The 18,096-nt window shown below is 54.7% G+C and overlaps 1 protein-coding gene across 1 annotated transcript; it reads right to left on the reverse strand.

The window, feature by feature from the left end:
• Positions 1–2,769: 2,769 nt before the first annotated feature.
• Positions 2,770–17,456, reverse strand: LOC120754673 (SITS-binding protein-like). The gene is made up of 16 exons (XM_040068530.2): positions 17,362–17,456; positions 16,760–16,874; positions 15,229–15,406; positions 14,071–14,122; positions 13,504–13,660; positions 12,670–12,830; positions 11,382–11,995; positions 9,284–9,455; positions 8,335–8,539; positions 8,095–8,245; positions 7,824–8,003; positions 7,165–7,433; positions 6,579–6,715; positions 5,419–5,540; positions 4,125–4,304; positions 2,770–3,337 (listed from the first exon to the last, which is right to left on the reverse strand). Exons 7-16 carry the CDS (start codon positions 11,838–11,840, stop codon positions 3,164–3,166), a joined length of 2,049 nt encoding a protein of 682 aa, XP_039924464.1. The 5' UTR covers positions 11,841–11,995; positions 12,670–12,830; positions 13,504–13,660; positions 14,071–14,122; positions 15,229–15,406; positions 16,760–16,874; positions 17,362–17,456; the 3' UTR covers positions 2,770–3,163.
• Positions 17,457–18,096: the final 640 nt, after the last annotated feature.

The raw sequence follows: 18,096 nt of genomic DNA on the forward strand, positions 1-18,096 counted from the left end.
TGCTTCCAGGGATGGGACAGCCACAGCTTGTCTGGGCAAACTGTGCCATGGCCTCACCACCCACACAGGAAAGAAATTCTTCACAGTATTCCGCCTAAATCTCCCCTTTTCCATTTTGGGGCCATTCCCCTTGTCTGAACCCTGCAGTTCCTGATGAGTTGTAGCCCTGGGCGTGCCGAGGCCACCTGTGGCCATCGCTGTGCCACCTCAGGGACCTCCTGTGGCCTCCCCCTGAGGAGTTTCCCCTCTGGGTTTCCCTCCCGTGACAAATTTTCGCCCTGCAAGACACAAAATTTATCCGCCGACGCCCGTCCCTAAACCCAAGCGCAGCACCTCAGCCCTTTCGGGGCTGTCCCGTGCCTCAACGGTGGCCCTTTGTGACAGCACCATCAGTGATGTCACAGCAGCCACAGGACACGGGCCACGTCACAAAAGCGGGACGGGGGGCACAGAGCCGCAATCCCGTGGGGCGCAAACACCGCTATTCCAGCCCCACCGCTGAGGTGTGGGACGGCCCCGGAGGGACAAAGGGATGCGGGGTTTTGGGAAGAGGCAAACGGACTTTGCGCCTCTTGCAGGACGAGATGTCATCGAGGGAGGACACTCCAGAGCCGGGCGCCTCCGCTGCCAGCACCAGCCAGGCCGCCCCGGCCGCGTCTCCGGACGACGGCCGGGAGAACGCCGCGTGCCCGGAGTGCCGGGGCATCAGCACCGCGTGCTCCGGCTCGTGCCGGCACTGCTTCTGCCAGCTGTGCCTGTGGGACTGGAACCTGGGCGAGGCCGCGTGCCCGCGGTGCCGGCGGCCCACGCGCCACCCCTACCCCCAGCACGTGGCCCTGTACCACGAGGTGCAGGACCGCGTGTACGACGGCAAGCGGAGACGGCGCGGCCGCTCCGCGCGGCAGCCACGGAGCTGCTCCGGACGCTGCGGACGCTGCAGGCCCCGGGAGAGGAGGAGGAGGAGGAGATCCCTTGGGTGGTCCTGCTGTGGCTGCTGGCGGTCTCAGCACACCCGAGGCAGCGATTCCCCGAGGAGGAGGTGGAGGCAGCAGGAAAGAAGGGCTTGGCAGGACGTGCCTGAAGAGGGACGAACTCCAAGGTTTGAACGGGCCATCCCGGCCTCCTCCCCGGGAAATCAATCCCGGCGTGTGTCCCACAGGTCGTGGCGCCAGCAGGATCGGTCACGGGGCCGCCGCAGGTGGAGCAGGGGCAGGGAGGGCTCCCATGGCTGGGACAGGAGACAGAGCAGATCCTCCCGGGGGGGCCAGGACACCCAGAGAGGCTCCCACTCCGCAAGGCAGAGGCGCTGGAGGAGCTGTGACGCTGACGGCAGACGCGCTCCAAGGCCCCAGCGCGATGTCCCCTCAGAGGGGGGTGAGACACACCCGTGGGAGGACTCTGATTCCTCCAGACAACGGCATACAAGGAGACAAACCCGGGGCAGATCCCACAGGAGAGGCCAGAACTCCCAGCCAGCCTCCCGGGGAACGGTGCCCCGCAACCACTCCACAAGGCAGAGGCAGCGGGGAAGCTGGAATGCTGACCAGGGACGAGCTCCAAGGTCCCAGCGGGACACCTCGGGCTCCTCAGGGAGGAGCAGGCACCGGCGCAGGAGCTGGAGCCGTGCCAGGCGCAGGGACACATAGCCCACCCTCCCAAAATGGGAATTGTCGCTCTCAGGCTCAGCCCAGGGTGTCCAGGCGGGCTTTGGTGATCTCCCAGGATGGAGCCACCAGATCCCCCCTGGACATCCTGTTCCAGGGTTTGACTCGCTGCAAATAAACTAATGCCACTTGAGCCAGCACTCCCTTACTTCTTTTTGTGTTTTTGCCACCTCAGGAGCCTCCACAGATATTTTGGAGCACCCCAGGCCCTTGAGTTGCCCTCGTGAGCTTCATCCGTTCCCTCTGCGAGCTCCCCCCAGCACCATGAAGGGTCTCCATGGATCAAGGAAGGAGCTGAGGGGTTCTTCCCTTCCCCATGCCCTCACAGCTTTTCCATGGCTGAACCTGACTTGGATTTTGCCTTTGCTTTCCCTCCAGTTTTATCCAGGGAAGCTTTGCTGGCAGAAGTTAGTACCCCATTTTTTCATGTTCCTGTACCACAGCTTGGTACAAGAATATTTTCTCCAAAAACCCAAGGTGTGGCTGATCGAATTCAGTGCTGGAGATGCCCAAGCCCAGCTCCAGGACCAAAACTTGCCCTAAACTTCCCTCCCAGTCATCATCCAGCCCCTATCCCCAAATGCCAGCCTTTGGAAATCACCCCACTAACCTGCAGTGTCCCATTGATCTCTAATTTGAGGTATCATCTCCCTAAATGCATATTCAGCAGGTGGGACGTGGACTTTGCCTATGGATACAATTCTCTGCCGGACAGAAGGAGGCTGGTCACACCGGATCCCTCTTGCACTGCAAGAAATAATTGGAATAAAGCCATAAAATTCAACAAACGGTGAAAAGCAGGAGCCTGGGCACACAGGAGGTGGGCAAGGATCCTCGGTATCCACATCATGCTCTGGCAGAGCCACTCCTCTGCTTGATCAAGTTTATTTTTCTTCCCCAGAAACCTCTTTCAGATACACCTGGAATTCACTCATTTTCCCAAATGTACTCAAAAGGTGGGCTCTTGCTACTTGGAAACCACACACACGGCCTCAGGTGGGAGAAGCACTGCTCAGCACAGGAGGTGGCCACACACAGCACCAAAACCATCCTCGTAGCTTTCCCCTAGATTTAATTTTTTCATTAAATACAGAACGTCCCCTCGGGTATAAGCTGATGTTCGTTTATCCCCTGGAAAATCCTCTCCCTGCCCCTCTGAGCGTGTTGCCAGGGGTCTGGAAATGCTGGATATGCCCACCTGAACACACACACACAAACATTTCACCAGGAAAACCCTGGGAAAAACGCAGCATTCGGTGCGGACGGATGTTGGCGGCAGAGCCACTATTTTAGGATAACAACGAGTAAGAAAATTCAGCCAGTTTCTGCTGAAATTAAAAAAAAAAAAAAAAAAAAAAAAAAAAAAGAAAACCCCCAACAAAAACAAAACAAAAGGATCTTGGAAAAGTGCAAAGAGGCTGGAAGTCTGAGGGGAGAGCGAGCGCCTGCGACCGGCGCTGCCCTCGAAGGTCTCTGTCCCGGAGCTGCCCAGCCTGGATTCAGGAGGTTCTTACAAACACGGGCACCTCGGCCAGGCTGGCAGAGAAATTCCTGAGGGTGGTGCCACCATCAAACACTCGGGCTGTGTTGGTGTCCAGCCAGAGGTGCCCCTCTCCTGGCAGATAGATATCCCTCCACGTTTGTCCCTTTTCTGTTATTGGAGCAACCAGGACCTGCAGGGAAAAGAAAAAGGAAGAAAGAAGAACTTCAGCAGAAGGGAGGATTAGCCAGGGATGTAGGTGTGGAATCCTGGAATAGTTTGGGTGGGAAGACACCTTAAAAATCATCCGGTCCCACCCCCTGCCCTGGGCAGGGGCATCTTCCACAATCCCAGATTGCTCCAAGCCGCATCCAGCCTGGCCCTGGACACTTGCAGGGGTGGAACAACTTCTCTGGGCACCCTGTGCCAGGGCCTCACCACCCTCACAGGGAGTTCCTTCCCAATCCCATCTATCCCTGCCTTCTGTCAGTTTAAAAACATTAATGCAGTGCAGTGACATTCCTTTGACTGGGATTGGGACCATCCCTGCCTGCAGCTGCCCCAAGATTCCATCCAGTTTATATTTTCGAAAACCAGAACAGAAAAAAAAAACATCAGAAATGTGTGTTCCTTGCAAAACCTCCTCCCCAGTGATAGAGCCAATGTAATCCCACCTCCAGGAAGCATTTTTTCCCCTTAGTTTTATGGGAAAAGCAGTTCCCAAAAGCTGTTCCCAACATTCTGAGTATTCCCAACATCCCAATATTTATTCCTGCTAAATCATTTCGCTTCCAAAGCTGATAGGGGGTTTTGGGATCCTAAGTAAGGGTTTCATGAGGAAAGCCAAGATTTTCCAAAAAGCAAAAAACCCAAACCCACAAAACTCATCCGCTTTGGCTTGGATTTAAACCTGCTCAAACCCAATTCCTGGTGTGTACTAGTGCAGAGCTGGATTGACAGGAATAATGCAGAATTCCCACCTCATCTCCAATGAGAAACTCATCCTCTATGGTGAATGCAGCTGGATCCGTGGGGCTGAGCCACCAGGCAGGACGGAAGATGGGGTATCCCAAACTCTGCCACTCCTCACTGTATTTTAGGAGCAGCGGCACGACAAAGTCCCGGTGCCTCTGGATGCACTGGCGGGTCAGATTCAGGACCTGCAGGTGGGGGAGCAATCCATGAGGAGCCAGACATCCAGGAAACAGCAAAGCAGGCAGGGAAAAACAAAAAATAAATACTTAAAGAATTAAAAGTAAAATATATATTCCCTTGGGAAGAGAAATGACTGAATTGGAATGTCCTGATCAAGTTATGCTGCAAATGGAGTTGATATTGGATATTAATTGATTTGGATATAAATCCATTGGTAATGCATTTAAATCCATTGACAATGGACATAAACCAATTGTATTGAAATGGCTTTAAATCCATGGGTAATTGCTATAAGTCCACTGGATTTATATCTACTGATAACAGATATGAATACATTGGATTTTAATAGATTTAAATCTATTGTTAATTAATTTAAATACAGTGGATTTGAATGAGTTTAGATACACTGCTAATGGATACAAATCCATTGGATTTTAATAATTTTAAATACACTGACAATGGATATTAATCCATTTGATTTAAATGGATTTAAATCATAATTTATTATAAATCCATTGCATTTAAATCTATTCATAGTGGTTACAAATGCATTGGATCCAATTGTATGTAAATATATTGATAACAGGTATGAATCTATTAGATTTAAATGTATTTAAATCCATTTACATAGAACATTAATCTACTGGATAGAAATGAATTTAAATCTATCGATAATGAATATAAACCCACTGGATTTAAATGGATTTACATCCATTGATAATGGATACGAGTCCATTGGATTTAAGTTAATTTAGATCCATTGACATGGTGAATATGAACCCATGGATTTACAGCTACTGATAATTGTTATTAATTAATTGGATTTAAATGGATTTATCAATCGTCATCTGTTGATAAAGGACCTTATTAAATTGGATTTCAATCCACTGATAATGCCTATGAATCCACTGAATTGAAATATAATTAAATCCATTGGTAACAGATACAGATCCACTGGATTTAAATTCATTGGTACCTGGATCTACACCCATAGATAATGGATTTATTCCTGCTTCAGTGCAGCTGGCAGGAGACCTCTGCCAGGCCTTCCATGGTTTTTGGGCACATTGACCATGTCAGAATCCCGGTGTCCTCCCATCTGGAACGTGGGATACGTACCCAGGCGTCACAGCAGAGCCAGGGCGGGGTCCCAAAGGCCATCACGGGCAGGAATGTCACAATCTGCAGCCACCTCACAAACAGCTCCGGGTCCCCCGGGGTGGCTCCAGCCACGCTCCCTCCTGCAGGAACATGGCGCTGGAGTGAGGGCCCCACATGGCTTAGAAAGGTTCTTGGGAAACCTCGGAGCTCCTTTCCAGTGCCTAAAGCACCCCGGGAGCCGTGCCTCTGAAAACCTGGCACAGCTTCCCTGGAAATGGCACAAACCCCCCCAAAGGTGAGGGCTCACCCAGCCATCCACAAATTCCTGTTTCCTCCAGAGGCTTTTCTCAACTCTTGCAGCTCCCAGGCTGCTGGGACACAACCCCTGACAGCAAATTTCCCAGCTCCCTCTGTGCAGGAGGATCTGCGCTCCCATCCATCCGAGCCAAGGGCTCCGGCACCTCTTTGGAAAGCAAACTCCCATGCTGGGATTGCTTGAGCCTCATTTTCTAAGGAAAACAGGCTAAAAATGGAGGCCAAGTTGAAATATTGCTCTCAACCCCTATTCCAGGGGTGTTGTTTAACTCAACTGTCCATGTGTGATGCTTCTGCACAGCCCCTGCACACTCCGGGCATGGTTTAAACACCACTAACTCCACCACCTCCGAGAAAAAGGGAAATGGATCCACTTGGCCCTGATTAAAGGTTGTTTCTTGCCCTTTTATAATGCTTTTATTTCAGGATTTCTGCAGCCATTTTGCTTTGGAGAAGAAATGCAGACTTGGAGCAGAGCTGCTGGAGTTTTAGGAACATCCATTCCCCAGCCAGAAGCCTGGGGATGCGGATCCTGGCTGTGCCAGGTGGGATTTAGCCCAAGCCAAGCCCCAAAGGGGTGGGCTGTGGTGGAACTCTGGGAAGGGCATCTCCAGAGACCCGGCAGCCGCTGGAGTTGCCTGGCAATATTTACAGCATATTCTTTTGGTTTTAATTCCTCCCTTTTTTCCCTGGTAACATTCATCCCAAGCAAGCCAGCACAACAGAAAACTGGGAAGCTAAACGCTCCAAGCCTCTCCGTAGCATCCCGAAGGTGCAAATGTACCTCCTGTGCCCGGAAAAAGGCTGCAAAACTCACTGCAGAGAAGCCAGAAACAGGGGACGGGGGAGAGGAAAATCCTTACCTACTGCATCAGGGATGAAGAAGTTGTAGCCCAGGAGGCTGTAGTGCAGCACGGAGGGGATGAGCCCCTTCAGCCCGGCGTGGCTCCAGTCGGAGCGCAGGGGGCTCATCTGGACAAACAGCGGGAGGTGACCGGATCTGGAGGAGCAACACAAACCCTTCAAGGTGCTTAGAGGGCTTGCAGGAGCTGAAATTCCGTGATGCCCTGCTGGCTTGGGACTCGCTGGGGCCAGATTATAGTCCCAGAATGGTTTGGGTGGGAAGAGATATTGAAATCCGTCCAGTCCCACCCCCTGCCATGGGCAGGGACACCTTCCACTATCCCAGGTTTCTCCAACCCGGCCTTGGACTCTTCCAGGGACGGAGCAGCCACAGCTTTTTTGGGCACCCTATGCCGGGGCCGTACCACCCTCAGATCCCACAAGGATCGTTGACTCAACACGCTGCCCTAGCCCGCTTCCTCACCGCTTCCCTGCGTGCCAAGAAACATCTCGGAACACCAAGAACGCATCCCAAGCACCAGTTCAACCATTCCCCCAAAGCTCTTGTGCCCGTCAGCTCCGGCGAAGCCTCGCCCCGGTGCCCACCTGGTCCCGGCGCTGATGACGGTGCCGTTTCCCAGCGTCGCCAGCGCCGCCGCCAGCACCTCGGTGTATCCATCACCCGCCAGCTCGGCGGGAGCAGGGACATCCTGCTCCAGGAAGGAATTGCCCTCCACTCCCTCGAAGGCCACGTAGGTGGCCCCCAGTGCCTGCCGCAGGCGCCGGGCACGAGCCAGGTACCAGCGCAGCGCTGCCTCACTGGTGACGTTCAGGCGGGCGCAGAGCTGCCCCTTCCAGGTGGTCAGCAGCGGGATCTGCGGAGGAGGAGGAGGAGGAGGGTGCAAATCCCTGTCAGATCCGTAGAATGCCCTGCTGAATCCGAGGTGCAAGGCTGGAGGATGCCGTGCTGCCCCCATCCCATCCTGCACCGTCACGGTGCAGCGCATCAAGGAGTGAACTCTCCCTCAACCTCCCCAAAAATCCCTGAGCTGGTGGCACAGGGATCATTAAAATGACCGCACAAAATGGAGTTGGGGAATCTTCTGAACGCTGGAAGCGGAAACTTTACAGCTGCTTCCGAAGGAGCGAGGAGAGATGCTGTGTCCCACGACAGTGGGATTGGGCTGCGTCCCTTGATAAATAATAAACCCGAGGGGGTTTATTCAGCTTTAATTTTGGTTTGGGGGCTGAGGGGGGTCCCGTACCGAGCTGCCTCCGGGTCGGGGCTGGCGGCTGAGCCAGTATCCCGCTGCCTCGCCACCACGCAGGGAGCGCAGGAAGAGCGGGGAGGTGACGCTGGCGTACGGGGACAGCGTGATGGAGAGCTCCAGAGGTTCCGCCAGGGCCGGGACCTGCCTCTTCCTGCGCTCCGAGGGCACGAGGTCCTGCGGGCAGGAAAGGCAGGAATAAGGGGGGGTTTGTGGGAGAGGAGCACCACGCTCCCCACGTGCCCGGAGGGCGGCAGGACGGCCGTACCGCGGCGGCGAGGACGGCGGTGCCGCGCTCCCCCAGGGCCACGACGCCCTCCTGAAGGCGATGCCGCTTCAGCCTCCGCGCCAGCGACCTCAGGCCTCGCTTGATCCTGGCGGCCGAACCCTCCGGGCCGTGGTACCGCCAGATCGGAGACCTGCAGGGTGGGAAATCCCTCGTGAGATGCTTGGGGCAGCGAGCCGGACGTTCGGGAGGGTTCCCGCCGGCGGGGGAAGGAGCGCTGACCCCAGGAGCGCGGTGTCCGGCGGTGTCCGAGCCGCTCCCGCCGGAGCGCCGGCCGCGTGCCGGTGCGCGGCCGCCACGTCGGCGCTGACGCACAGCTGGTAGTGCAGGGCCTCCGCTCGTCCCGCCGGCGTCTCCAGGCAGAACTGCCTGTGGCTCTCCAGAGACAGGAGCAGCGACACGTCCGGAGCCACCGTCACCGTCACTCCTTTGGGGGAGAAGTGGGAGAACGCTGTTTCGGCAAGGACCCGGCTGCTCCCGGTCCTGAGAGCCACAGGGATGAGCGGGGCAGAGCCTGACTGGTGCCAAGGCCTCCTGGGTTGATCCCACCACGTATCCAGCAGTGCCAACCATCTCCACCCTGCTCCCGCTATTCCCTTGCAGAGTCCAAAATGCCTTCCAAAATGCCTTCCAAAATGCGTTTCAAGGGCTGGATTTCTCCCTTTCCCGGCCTTTTTGCTCAGCATTCCACAGCCTCAGCAGTGCAGGGCAGCTGCATGTCAATTGGATTAATTTGGGGTAATACCTGAAGCTCGATGTTCTGCGGAATAATCCAAATATACCCCCCAAAAATTACACCAGCAGCAGAACTCCTGCCCTAATCCAGCATCCCACAGCGGCATCAAAGCCGCTCGAGTGGAGCTGGGGATGCAGCAATGGGCACAAATCTGGGCTTTAAAACAAACCAAGCACGCCAAGAGCACGGGATGTCCCTGGAGTGACTTGGGCCACCCCATCCTCAGGCACTCAGCTTCAGTATCACGGCCTTTCCCACAGGGATGAGGCGGTGTGGGATCCATCCCACGCCCCCTGTTGCTGCTACATTTGCAGGATATTTTACTGCCGGAGACATCTCCGCCGCTCTTTAACCAGCTGCTTTAGAGGTGAAGAGAGGGCAGAAAAGCGCAGGGATTGAAGCTGTTGGGCACTGGGCAGGGAAGGAGGTGGTTACCTGTGGATCCCAGGAAGTACCTCTCCAGGACAGGTCCGAAACCGTCGGGGTTTGTGCTGAGGTCGCCGCTGACCAAGGGCTGCGCGGGGCTCTCGGCGCCGTTGAGGGGCCAGCGCTGGGCACGGACGCTCGGCCCTCCGTACCAGGAGACATTAGCCATGGAAAAACAATCCTGCAGCCAGGAAAGCATCATCAGAGAGCAGGGAATACTCAGGGAGAACAGGAAGGCCAGGCTTGGAGCAAACCGTGCTGGTGGAAGGTGTCCCTTCTACAGCGTAAAATTACGGTTTCATTAAAAAAAAAAAAAAAAGAAGGAAAAGCAAGACACGCTTCCCAAAGCCTGTCAGTTTTTGCTGGAGGAGCACAAATAAAATCAAACTGCCACGGCAATCACGCTTCTGCACCCCACCACAGTTATCAAACACCTCTGAGTCGCAGGTGAAAAGATGCTGCAAAGGTTTGAGCAAAGAGACTCTGCAGTTGTGGGACAGGACAATGGAGGGGGAAATTCAAAGAAATTGCTTTAAAATGCACTGAGGGCACTTTCAGCTGGAAAATCTACATATTTTGGTTTGTTGGTTTGTTTGGGTTTTTTTGGTCTGGTCAGATTTTTTATTTGGTTGGTATTTTTCATTTGGTGGTTTTTTCTCTGGTGGTTTTTTTATTCCTCTGTTTTACTTGAAAAACACATTAAGCTCTCCAGCTGCCTTCCCTGGAGTTTCTGGGGTGAATCTGCAAGTGCAGATGTCCCCACCTGAGCCCTCACAGAGAGCTTTTAGCCACATCTTGAGCCCCCACTTTGATGGCACCAGTGTCCTGGGGGTGACACATCCTCCCTCCCAAGGCACAGCTTCCCTCTTTCCCGAGGGCTGATAACAAGAATTTCCCTCAAGAGACTCAGTTTGGAGATTTGGGGCACTTCTCGTAGGCCTGACGGGGCCCTGGGATGGGGGACATCCCTATCCTTGACCCGCCTCCTGCCAGAAATCATCAGCTTTCACTTCGAAGCTTCTCAGACTTGCCCCTTTCTGCCAGATCGAGGGATCAGCAGGACTTAGCGACCTTGTGACTTCCCAGGTGGGATGGGCTTCCCCGAAAGCCCAGGGATCTGGGGCCGTGAAAGGGGCCTGGGGTGGCAGAGGGGACCCAGAGAGCCCCCACTTAACCCACCCCATGTTTATTCCCAATCCCGAGGCTCCAGAGCCTCCTGGAGTCCTGAGCTCGGGGGCACAGAGAGGTTAAGTCTCTCTGAGGGGTAGGGAGAGGAGATGTAAATTATTAAAGTGGAAACCTGGAGGCTCGGAATAGCTGTACCAGGTGTCAGCTGAGCTGGTTACACCAGCTGGGAAAGAGGGGAAACAGTCTGTTCTTAACTCAGATTTCGCTGGATCGTATTTTCCGACGGTTTGGGGTTGGTTTTTTTTCCAAAAAGTAGGGGAAAGCCTATTCCGGTCTCACTCATCCTCTCGAACGCCTCACACCAATGTCAGTGGAGGAGATGCAGGGTTTGTGCTCAGGCAGCACCTTCGACCCACGCAGAACAGTGCCAACAGGTGATTTGTGGCTAAAGGGCAACTATCCTCCGTCCCAGGGAATCCCGTCCCGCTTCCCTCCCTGCTCCGAGGGCTCCCCACAACTGGATACCCCCGTTCCAACTGCGATTCTCCTTCCCCTCCTAAGGCTCCTTCCCAGAGTCTGCTTTTATTTAACTGAGGGAGAAAACAGGGAATGATACCAAAAATGTTTGCCGCAGCGGACACGGATTATTCCCATCCCGCGGGAGCTGCCCATTGTGTCTGTGCTGGAAGAGACCTTCCCGAGGGGTTCTCGCCAGCATTGTCATCTCCAGTGGGTATTTACTCCGTCTCCACAGAAACACAGCTCTCCCACCCCGGGGTCACCGACGTGGCACCGCCACCAGCGGATTTTGGGGCTCAGCCACAGAGCACGATGCTTCCAAAAGGTTTTTTTCCCGCCCGGCGCCCTCCGGCCGTGGAAGACGGGGAGCCGCGGCCGCAGCGGGGGATTACGGGTCAGGATCACCCCGCCTTGCCGGATCCCGAAGGATCTGGAGCTGGGACAGAGGGGTCCCCGTTACCTTCAGCGTCACGTCGGGGCGCAGCGGGGTCCAGCGGACGCCGTAGCACTCGGTCCCGGGGGCCGCCGGCGGCTCCAGGGAGAGCCGGAGCTCGGCGTCCTCCTCCCAGGAATAGCAGAACTGTCCGCCGTCGTGCCAGCAGCGGTCCCGGGGCGGCGGGGGCTCGGTGGCCGGCACGCTGCCCACGGCGATGGCCAGCACGGGCCGGCCGGCCGGCAGCGCCCGCAGCAGCAGCGCCCCGCGGCCGCGCTCCCACAGCATCCCCGCCGCCCGGCCCCGCAGCACCCACTCCTCCGGGGACTGCTCCAGCGCCTGCCACGAGATGATGCCGATGGTCATGGCGAAGAAGACGGCCACGCCGAGGCAGCCCACGGCGCCTTTCCAGGGCTCCGTCATCTCCCTGAACCCAAGGGTCCAGGTGGACTCCGGGATTTGGCCGGTGTGGCGGGAGAGGGGCATGGCGCGGTCGTAGGGATGCCGCGGCTCCGCTGCTCTCCCCTCCTGCAGCAGCACGGGAAAGAAAACCCTCCGGGATGGCTCCAAAAGATCCTCCGGGACAGCTCCAAAAGATCCTCTGGGATAGCTCCAAAAGCACGCACAAAAAAACCAAAACCCTAATTAAATAATAATAAAAAAGGATCTATTTAAAAGCAGGAAAGCTGCAACTCCGTTCTCTCTGCGCTGATCCCGAGGCAAGGGGAGTCCCTTCCACAGCCTCCTCCACAGCAAATCCCACTGCTGGGCTCGCTGGCGGTGGCTCAGCCCCTTGGCACAGCCAGCAGCACCCAGCGACACCGAGGAGGAGGAGGAGGACGCACGTGGCCCAGAGCCCGGGAGGGAGATGGGGCCACGGACGACGGGAACTGGGGCCGCGCTCCAGCCTCCGCTGCTCCGTGGGGTTTGGCCTCACTTCCCTGCTCGGTTTGGAAGCGGCAGCAAACAGCCAGGGCTGCAGGAAAACATCCCAGGGTGGGTCGAGAGAGGAGGGGATGCAACATCCTCTTTCCATCTCCTTTCTCTCTCTCTTCCCTGGAAAAGCGTTTGGATAACCACAGAGCAAAACCGCCCGTGGGCAGGGTCTGGGCGCTGGCTGAGCCCAAGGGAACGGGCACCCGCTGTTCCTCCAGGTGCGGGGTCACCTGTGGTGACAGCCTCATGGGGTGGCACCGGCTTGTCCCTGTATCCCAGGCCCCATCCCACTGCCCCATGGCAGGGTGGGAATGGTGCCACCATTCCTGTCCCCTGGCACAGCGCAGCATCCCCTGCACCCCCCCCGGCACCCCTTTACCTAAAAGCAGATTCGGAGACGCTGTCACAGCCCCCGAAGTGTCCTCGGTGTTTTTCCCAGTGGTTTTCCCACCAGCAGCAGGTTTTCCTCCTCTTTCCCAGGGCAGTTTTCCCCTCCTGGCCGCGTCTGAGACCCGTGGAGCCGAAGGAACTTGATCCAGACTAACCCAGGAGCGTTACTTAAGCCAAGCTCCCTCCCTCCCTCCCTCTCTCCCTCCCACCCGCTCCCCTGCAGCCCTCACGTAGCCGCAGGTGGCTGCAGGGGCAGGACACGAAAAATATTAATTTTAAAAGGCTTTTTTCTACAGGGGGACAATTTAAAAAGTTGGGGGGGGTGGGTTTTGCCAGTTTGCTGAGGTAGCTCTGGTTGAGTGTTTCCTCCACACCTGAAGCCCTGGGAGTGCTGAGCCTCCTCGATCTCCTGCTTGGGCTTTTGTTGTTGTTGTTCCAACTTGGGGGATTTTGTCCCTGTTCCTGCTTCCCCTGAGCCAGTGGACCCTCCCTTGGATTAACTCCGGGGCTGCCAAAAGGAGTGCTGCAGCTCAGGGTGCTCCCTGCACCCAAAACCACAGGGAAGCCGCTTCCCAGGACACTTGCAATCCCCACCGGTGCCAAAGCTCTGTAAATCTGAAATTTCCATTGACTTTTCCATGCTCCAGTCCCCATTCACACTCATCTCACCCTGCCTGCAGGTGATCAGAGGAGATCTGGATTTTTCCAAGCTGTATTGCAACCTGTTGGCTGCCAAGATATAAAAAACTTGGGATCTAAAACTGTTTCCCCATCCCGCATCCAGGCAAAACCCCAGCAATCTCAAGGCCAAAGCCCTGCTCACCCCAGACTTCAGGAGAGTCCCACGATGGCCAAATCCACCAGGAAAATTCTCATCTGTGGCCCACATAAGCCCCTGGATAGTGTTTTTCCTCTCCAGGATCAATCTTTCATTGCAGGTGGGGCAATATCCAGTGTTGGATGGAGAAGAAAATGCTGGACTGCATCAGGATGAAAAAAAAAAAAAAGGATGAGAAAAGCTCGGATATGAGCTAGCAGACTGTGATGTCCATCCCAAAGGGGCTGGGGATCCCCTTGGGACGCAGTCAGGAGAGGTTTATTGCAAAACTGTAGGTGATGGACCCATGGGACCCCAAATCTAGGTAAAATAAAGGGAATAGATAAATAAAATAAAATAAAATAAAATAAAATAAAATAAAATAAAATAAAATAAAATAAAATAAAAACACCAAGGAAGAAGAGGAGTTCCTTCCACCAGGGATGTTGTAGGCATTGGAGTGCCCAACACTCTCCATGACCCGGAAAAGGGAAACAAGGAGAAGCGAATAAACCCTGTGGTGATTCAGAGCTGTTCACCCATGGCATCATTTGAAGCCAATGGAATAATTACCTGTCAGGCTTTATAGATCCATGTGGAGGAAAGTTCACTCTGGCTGCAAAACCTGCAGAAACAGGGCAGAGGAGAGAAAAAAGGGGATCTTTGGGATGATCTAGGATCCTGGTACATTGGGAAAGTTTAATCCTCTGTCTAAGGGAGAGAAAGGGACGTGGCAGCAGCACCCAAAAGTCACAAAAGCTGCCCAAGGATTGGCAATTCCCTGTTTCCCACCACGAAATGGGCTGGGAGGGGGGCAGCCGATGAGGTCGTTTGGCTGCAGCAGCTGAAGGCAAAGCTCTGTCACATGGCACGAGATTAAATCACATCCATGGAACGGCAGAGGGGCCCCCAAGGTGGGATTAGGGAAACCCTGGGATGGCGCGGATGAGGTGGGATAAGCAGGGACAGGAGGCCGTGCCTAGGAGGCATAGCAGGAAATGGGGATGGTTTTAAAAACCTTTTCTCAAAAAGCAGCTCAAATCCCAGGGGGGAAAAAAAGAAATCCTGCTGGAGCTTTTAACAACTCAGTATTTGGCCAAGTTTGGGCCCCCTCAACTCTGCCCATGGCATGGGGCTTTGGGCTGAGCCCTCTCCCACCCTCCCAGAACCCCTGGTTTTTGGGAGGAGGAATGGATCTATGACTTTCCTGCCCATCACAAATCCCAGCATGAACTGGCTCCCACCAGCAGAGTGAAACCTCCCTTCATCTTCCTCCCACTGCCAACAAAAACCACTTAGCCTTGACCGGCCGCAGGGAAAAAAAATATTTCGGGGTGGCTCCCTGGATTCCAGAAGGGTGTCCTGCCCCTCTCCTTCCAGAGGGGTTTTTTTAAAAACATTTTTAAATCTCCTCCTATGCAAAATGGAGCATCTTTTCCCTCTTCATGACTTTTCAGGGTTGAAAAGACCTTGAGGTTACTTTTTTATATCCAGTGGGGCTTCCCAAGCTCCAAGATTGTTGAGGGACCTCGATGTGGTGGCGGGGGTCCCTTCCCATGGCAGGGAGTTGGAACTGGATGGGCTTTAAGGTTCATTCCAACCCAAACCATTCCAGGATTCTGGGATTTGCCAGCCCTCTGTGTTCTCTGGGCCGGGCAGGATGTGGCACCAGCAGGTGGACAGTGCCCAGGGAAGGGATGGAGCGGGAGCCTGGAAACACGTTTAACTCACCGGCCTCCATAAGCAGAGTTCGAGAAGCCGAGATTTTTGGTGAAACACCCGGAAAGCGGGGACCAAGGGTTATTCCCACTGGGATTTAGGATCACTGTCCCCTAAGAGAGGCTTCCGTCACTGCACACCCTCTGGATCACGCTCCTTTCCAGAGTTCTGTCGTCGCCTTTCAGCCTGGCTGGAAGAAGGGAGAGCACAGAGAACCACAGGGGTTTTCCACTTCTGTGGGGTTGCACTTGGGAAGGCCCAGCCCTTTCCATCAATATTTTCCTACAGCCTTTAAGCACCAGTAATTGCAGCCACAGCTTCCCAGCCAGACCCTCCAGGGGTTTCTGGTTTGGGGTTTCTTAAATATTATGATTTAAAAAAAAAGAATACAGGAAAGCTGTGTGGGTTGGCCAAGAGCGAAGGAGAAATGCAGCAAAGTGCCTCCAGGACTTGGAATTTCTCCTCCATTTTCCCCAGTGGGGAGCAGCCTCATCCCAAAACTCTCCCCATGGGGTTGGATCCCACAGTACCTCAAAAGCCTACATCAAACTCTCATTTTTGTCCTTTTATCCATGGTATCTATAAGCTGGGAGATGCAGTGATGAACCAGACTGGATTCCCTGAAGCTCACAGGGACATGGATATCCCGTCTCCCTGCCCTCCCAGAGTTTATCCAAAGGGGAAAGATCCCGTCAGAACCCATCCCGGGAACAAACCAGCCCGTGTGCCGCGGTGAGCGTTCTCCTTGGGTTTCCCTTCCCCTTGCAGTTCCCAGCCTTGCCTTTCAGGGCCAGCAAAAGCCTTTGGTTGTGCTGGAATTCTCCGTGCCTCAGAGAGCTTTGGGCTCCTTATTGGAGCTGAGCTATTGCTCAGTTTAAAAGGAAACAAAAAAAAAAAAAAAAAAAAAAAAAAAAAAAAAAAAAAAAAAAAAAAAAGGTGATATGGTTCCCAAATCCCCAAATCTCAGCCCAGATTTCCTCCTGGAAAGCAAGCCCAGATTTCCATGAACTCCACAGCTATTTATAAAGAAAAAAAACAAAACAAAACAAAAATAAACGAGCAGCAGGTCTTGCACTGACAACGTGGCTTTATAAAGAGGAACAGCCCTTGGAAATGATCATTGTCCCTTCCCATCCCAACTGTGTCTCCCGAACCAGAATTGCCTGGATTTGGGAGCAATTTGAGTCCGTCCAGGTTTTCAGGAGGGTCTCATGTCAAGCAGCAGATTTTGGGCAGAGGGTGGGCTGGAGGACACCTTGGAGCACCTGAAATAATCCATGGATGGATAATTTTCTAGCTGGAGAGTCACCAGCTCCAGCTGCCAGTTTTGGCCGGTGCCGATGGGATGGAAGCAGCCCCTGTGCACCCCTCGCCCCCCTTCTCCCTTCAGGCAAAAGTCCCTTTTGGGGACACCAAACCCAAGTTCCTGACACACAATATTCCATAAAATTTGTAATCTGGGGAGGGAGGAGCCCGCTGTGCTGAGGAAATCCCCCTTCGTGGGGCACTCGCCCCCCTGCACCTCCAAACCCAGTCCAGGTACCTTTAAATCCAGGGAATGTTGCAGCAGCTGGACACCCTCAAACTTCCTGCTCCGAGCTCAGATCCCTCAGAGGGGGGTGAGGGTGCTGATTTGGGATCTCCAAAGGCAACAGCACCTGTTTGGAAAGGGCTGTTGGCAATTCCACTCTCCCCACCGCTCCCAGGAACAGGCTGGATCCAGGTGCTGCTCCTCCAGCCTTCAAAAAGCCCCAAACCTCTCTTCTTTAAATTAAAACAAGGCCCAACAGACGATAAAAGCTGTGGCTGCAAAGAGAGAGCAGCTGCACCCCACAACCTCGGTTTTCCAGGAAATCCCTTGGCAGAGAGGACAAAGGGGGATAATCGGGGGGCTTGGCGTGCCAGGGAGCTGCTGGGGGTGAGCACAGCGAGGGAGCTCTTGGAAAGGACCTTTCTGCTTCATCTGCCTCTCCCAGGCTTCCCAGAAATCTGGTGAGCACATTTGCAGCCTGCCTGCTGCCAGATTCAATCCCGGCCCTGCAGATGCTGTTTGGATAACGATGAGACAAGAATTCTTCAGCTTCTCCCTGTGGAGCTCAGCCACCGCAGGCTGGAAAGGTGCAGGACAACCTTCAGGACACCCACCTGTCCCCAGGGAGGTGGCACTTCCCAGCTGCACGCACAGGAACATCCACCCAGGGGATCAGCACTGGATGTCCCAGCTCCATCCATCCATCCATCCATCCCTGTTCCTGCAGGAGTCCTTAGCAGCCCCGAGGCCTGGTGCTCCCCAAGGACACTTGTGGTTCTTCTGGGAGGGCTCCAAGGCAAACCAAACCTCATTCCCGGCATCCATTCCCAAAATCCCCCTGAAGTGGTGTTTTAGTGGCATTGCCCTGCGGGTCCCACATCCCTATGGAACCACGTGTGCCTCCAAGGAGGCTCTGGGCACCTCCTTCCCAAGGACCTGGCTTGGACTCACCTGCCCGGGGCTCTGAAACTCCAAGCTCTGCTCCAAGTAAGGCACAGACCTTCCTCTTCCTCCTCATCTTCTTTTTCTTCCTGCTTCTGTTCTTCCTCCTCCTGCTCCTCCCTTGCCCAACCCCTGCAGACCTCTCACCGCAGGAATTTAGGATTTCTGCCCCCCAGAATTCCCCCCCTCCCAAAACCTCTCCCCACCCCAATGACTTCTGCATCCTCGAGACCTTCCTTTATAAGGGAGAGGAAACCGCCCCTGGAGAGCCATTAGAGGCTTCCACTAATTAGCAATTACCAGTCCTGAAGAGCTGCCTCTGCCTCTCCTAATGAGGTTTGGTGCTAATTATAGCAGGCAGGGCCAGGAGCCCTTGTGAGGGGCTGCGGCAGCGACCACACGGAGCC

Source organism: Hirundo rustica, chromosome 6 (genome assembly GCF_015227805.2).
Source record: "Hirundo rustica isolate bHirRus1 chromosome 6, bHirRus1.pri.v3, whole genome shotgun sequence".
Lineage (NCBI taxonomy): Eukaryota > Metazoa > Chordata > Aves > Passeriformes > Hirundinidae > Hirundo > Hirundo rustica.

Excerpts from the sequence above, each read along its gene's own strand:
- LOC120754673 (XM_040068530.2), bottom strand. The coding sequence starts at position 11,840 with ATGCCCCTCTCCCGCCACACCGGCCAAATCCCGGAGTCCACCTGGACC. Across the intron at positions 6,716-7,164 it reads GTCATCAGCGCCGGGACCAG|ATCCGGTCACCTCCCGCTGT; the intron begins GTGGGCACCGGG and ends TTGCTCCTCCAG. Across the intron at positions 4,305-5,418 it reads GGCTCTGCTGTGACGCCTGG|GTCCTGAATCTGACCCGCCA; the intron begins GTACGTATCCCA and ends CCCCACCTGCAG.